This window comes from Benincasa hispida, chromosome 11 (assembly GCF_027475165.1).
Source record: "Benincasa hispida cultivar pf3 chromosome 11, pf3_genome.v1.1, whole genome shotgun sequence".
Taxonomy (NCBI): domain Eukaryota; kingdom Viridiplantae; phylum Streptophyta; class Magnoliopsida; order Cucurbitales; family Cucurbitaceae; genus Benincasa; species Benincasa hispida.
In genome coordinates this window covers 22,486,393-22,491,004 of record NC_143488.1, presented here as the reverse complement: position 1 = coordinate 22,491,004, position 4,612 = coordinate 22,486,393, and the positions used below count along the sequence as shown (strand labels likewise).

The window sequence follows — 4,612 nt, the reverse complement described above, 5'->3', positions numbered from 1 at the left end:
CCTAGTAAAATATCTCAAATAATTCATTTATTAAAGGAACTTCCATCAATACAGACAACTCTACTAGCAAGATCCCCCTGAGCAAGGTCAGCGAGATCCTCAAGAGCGTGATACCAGCGAGATCCTCTAGAGCGAGATCAAGGTTTTCCTGTGAAATTCTTAGCGATACTCACCTAAATTTCTAGCGAGATTTCCCCCTAGAGCGAGATCCTCCTTACAAAATCAGTGAGATTTCCTTTATAAACGAGGTCCTCATGCCCAAATCTCGCTATAATTCTTCCTGATGAACGGCTTGCATGTTCCTCACAAGCAGTTGTCTGCTTATGTACCAATTCCCTGTTATAATTTCAAAAATTCATAACTTAAAATTCATAGCTCTTTACAATAAAATTTCTTCTACAAACTTGTTTAGATTTGAGTTAGTTCCTCACCATAAAATTTCAGCCCAAAATTCTTTATAGTTTAGCCTAGAACTTCTAAACTTCACCTCGAGCCCTGATTAATCCGTGGTTCTGCCTCTTCTGCAAATTCTCGAGGTTGCAACCTGTAAGATGCTGGACCAACTCGTTCCACAATTTCATATGGTCCAATATATCGTGGACTTAACTTCCCTTTTCTCCCAAACCGGAGAATTCCTTTCCATGGGGATAGCCAGAATAATACCCGTTCTCTGACTTCAAATTCTAGTTCTCTTCTTCGTTTATCGACGTAGCTCTTCTGTCTATCGCGAGTCGCCTTAAGATTATCCCTGATAAGTTTCACATTCTCTATTGTTTATTGAACTAATTCTGGACCCAGTAATTGTAGTTCTCCGACTTTGTTCCAGCATACTGGAGTCCTGCAAGGTCGGTCGTACAATGCATCATAGGGAGCCATTCCAATACTAGAATGGTAGCTATTGTTGTAGGCAAATTCAATCAACAATAAGTGTGTATCCCAACTTCCTTTGAATTGTAGTACATAAGCTCTTAACATATCTTCCAGTGTCTGTATAGTTCTTTCCGACTGTCCATCTGTTTGTGGATGAAGAGCCGTACTGAAATGCAATTTAGTGCCCATAGCCTTTTGTAAACTAGGCTAAAATTTTGAAGTGAACCTCGAATCCCGATCCAACACTATCGACACTGGGGCTCCATATTGACTGATTATCCTATCCACATAAATCTTAGCTAAAAGGTCTAGTGTAAAAGTAACTTTTACCGGTATGAACTTGGCTGTCTTAGTTAGTCTATCGACTATTACCCAAATGCCATCAAATCTTGAGGGTGTCTTAGGCAAACCAAAAAGGAAGTCCATTGTCACATGCTCCCACTTCCACTCAGGCACTGGAAGTGGATTGAGTAATCCTGCTGGTCTTTGTCTCTCAGGTTTTACTTGCTGAGAGACTATACATCAGTCCACATATTTTGCTATGTCTCTCTTCATCCCAAGCCACCAGTAAGATTTCTTCAAAGTTCTATACATCTTGGTGCTACCTGGATGCATGGCATAAGCAGAACTATGTGCTTCCTCTAAAATGGATTGTTTAAGCTGTAGCTTGTTAGGCACACACATTCTCCTCTCCTTTTCTAGCACACTGTCTGCTCCCTGTTGGAAGTCAACCCTGATGCCCTTACTCACATCATTAGCAATCTTCTACAAATCAGGGTCATTCAACTGATCCCGCTTAAGGTTTTCTACTAAGGACGGCCTTATCTGAAAAGTAGCTATCAACCATCCTGACGGTTTCACTGATAAGGTGGTTCTGGAATTCCTGAACTCTTGTAATAGCATTCCTCTTATTGTACCAATAAGGGCCTTGGGTCCCGAGGATTTTCTATTCAGTGCATCTGCTACAACATTAGCTTTACCAGGGTGATATTCGATGGAACAATCGTAATCTTTAATCAATTCAATGCATCTTCGTTTTCTTATATTCAACTCCTTCTGATCAATGATATATTTTAAGCTTTTGTGATCTATAAATATCCTGGAGCACTTTCCAAATAGATAATGTCTCCACAACTTCAGAGCTAAAACAACTGCTGCCAATTCCAGATCATCTGTGGGATAAATGCCCTTGTGTTTCTTAAGTTGACGAGAGGCATATGCAATCACCTTCCCATCCTGCATCAGCACACATCCCAATCCTTGTCGGGATGCATCGCAATAAATCTCAAATTCCTTACCTGGAATAGGCAAAGTAAGCATTGGTGCTGATACTAGTTTCCATTTCAGCTCCTGGAAAATATGTTCACACTCCAACGAGCATTCAAACCTCATGCCTTTCTTGGTTAGGTTCGTCAATGGAAGGGCTATCTTAGAGAAACCCTCCACAAACCTCCAATAAAAGCCTGCCAACCCTAGAAAACTGCGTATTTCTGAAACGGTTGTGGATCGTTCCCAATTAACTATTGTTTCCATCTTTTGAATATCTACACTAATGGCCTCTGCTGAAACAACATGCCCAAGAAATACTACCCAATCTAACCAAAAATCGCATTTACTGAATTTAGAATACAACTTCCTATCTCGCAACGTCTGCAATACTATCTTTAGGTGGATAATATGATCCTCCCTACTACCAGAATACACCAGTATATCATCAATGAATACTATCACGAGCTGGTCCAAGTAGGGATGAAATATCCTGTTCATGAGATCCATGAATACCGCAGGGGCATTTGTCAATCTAAAAGGCATTACCTGGAATTCATAATGTCCATATCTCATTCTAAATGCGGTTTTAGGGATATCGACTTCCCTCATTTTCAGTTGATGATAACCCGATCTCAGGTTTATCTTCAAAAACACCATGGCTCCTCTTAGCTGATCAAACAAACCATCAATGCGTGGTAATGGGTATTTATTCTTAATCGTTACCTTATTCAGCTGCCTATAGTCGATACACAATCTAAGTGTACCGTCTTTCTTCCTCACAAATAATATCGGAGCTCCCCAAGGAGATACACTAGGTCGAATGTATCCCTTGTCAATTAACTCTTGCAACTGAACTTTTAATTCTTTCAACTCAATCGGCGCCATTCTATACGGTGCCTGCGATATAGAAGTTGTTCCTGGAACTAAGTCAATAGTGAACTCCACCTCCCTATCGGGTGGTAATCTCGATGGTTCTTCAGGAAATACATCCCAAAATTCATTTACTACTAGGACATCTTCTGTGTTCAGCTTTTTCCCTTGAGCAACCATCACATGAGTCAGATAGGCTTTACATCCCTTGCTCAATAGCTTCCGAGCTTTCATTGTCAATATCAAATTCCCCATGACCAATCGTTTGCTTCCTGTTAGCATTGCATCTTGGCCATTTGATTTTCTGAGCAATACCTCCTTCTTGTAACAGTCTACTGAAGCATGATACTTACTTAGAAAATATATTCCCATGATAGCATCAAACTCCAACACTTCTAAAGGAAGTAAATCAGCATAGAAGTTCTGACCATTGATCAGAATCTCATAATGATTATAGCATCTATCAATTACAGATAAATAACTCTTCAGGCATAGGTTTAACCAACCTATCTATACTAATTGCATGCATGCTAGACATAAATGAATGTGTGGCACCAGGATCAAATAAAACATAAGCAGACTGCCCACATAACATAACATTACCGATCACAACATTTGGAGACTCCGCTGCCTCCTGGTGTGTCACGGCATACACTCACCCTTGCTGCTGGGGTCGACCTACAACATTCTCCTATTTGGTACCACTTGACCCTTCGCCCTGATTTTCGACACTCTTTGGTTGGTTAACTGTCTGGAAGGTCGGCTGTTGTGCTGTTAGAACGTCCCTGTTCATCTGGGGACAGTCCCTCTTGAAATGCCCTGTTTGTTCGCATTGGAAACATGCACCTTTGTCACTATAGCATGCCCCAGAATGCCTCTTGTCACAACTAGGGCATGTCGATCTCGTGTCTATGCTGGCTACCGACTCACCAGCTCATGGCATCTCTGATTGGCTAATTGCACCGGCCGAATTTTTCATTTTCCTTTTCTTGGATCCCTACCAACTAGTTCACTTGAAATGGCTTCCTCCAGTCTGGGTTGCCACCGGAGATCTGAATCCTCTGTCTCTAGGCCCTACTACGGCCTCACTGCCTCTTGGCAACTGCTCAACATCTACTAAACTTCGCTCAACTTGTATTGCTATTTCTACTAACTAGTTAAAATCTAGCCAATTAGTCGTAGACATCACCGGAGTTCTGATTTCCTTCCTGAAACCTTTTTCAAATTTCCTGCATCTATCTCTTTCCTTAGCAATAATCGGCAGGGCATACTGTGATAACTTAGTAAATTTCTGCTCATATTGTACCACCGACATCGTTTCCTATGTTAATCTAAGGAACACATCCCTTTTTAAATCTCAAAATGAGCTAGGGTAATACTTATCTTCAAAGGCCTTCCTAAACTCATGCCATAACATCACATCTGTACTGACTCGTCTGGCGGATATCACTTTCCCCCATTTCTCTGCTTCTTTTTGTAGTAGAAAGGTGGCTAATCCCACTTTCCTGTCCTCTGGATAACTCATAACATTGAAACATTTTTCAACTACATACAGCCACAACTCAGCTTCAACTGGATCTGTTGTACCTTTAAATATCACAGC

General features: G+C 41.0%; 1 protein-coding gene across 1 annotated transcript; it reads right to left on the bottom strand.

Moving 5' to 3' along the window:
- Positions 1–483: 483 nt before the first annotated feature.
- LOC150032484 (uncharacterized) lies at positions 484–4,324 on the bottom strand. The gene is made up of 5 exons (XM_090306923.1): positions 4,199–4,324; positions 2,686–3,432; positions 1,715–2,106; positions 1,463–1,603; positions 484–748 (listed from the first exon to the last, which is right to left on the bottom strand). Exons 1-5 carry the CDS (start codon positions 4,322–4,324, stop codon positions 484–486), a joined length of 1,671 nt encoding a protein of 556 aa, XP_090163049.1.
- Positions 4,325–4,612: the final 288 nt, after the last annotated feature.

Excerpts from the sequence above, each read along its gene's own strand:
- LOC150032484 (XM_090306923.1), bottom strand. The coding sequence starts at position 4,324 with ATGTCGGTGGTACAATATGAGCAGAAATTTACTAAGTTATCACAGTAT. Across the intron at positions 3,433-4,198 it reads GGAAGGAAATCAGAACTCCG|AACTTCTATGCTGATTTACT; the intron begins GTGATGTCTACG and ends ATCAATGGTCAG. Across the intron at positions 749-1,462 it reads CATCCAGGTAGCACCAAGAT|GGATAATCTTAAGGCGACTC; the intron begins GTATAGAACTTT and ends GAAACTTATCAG.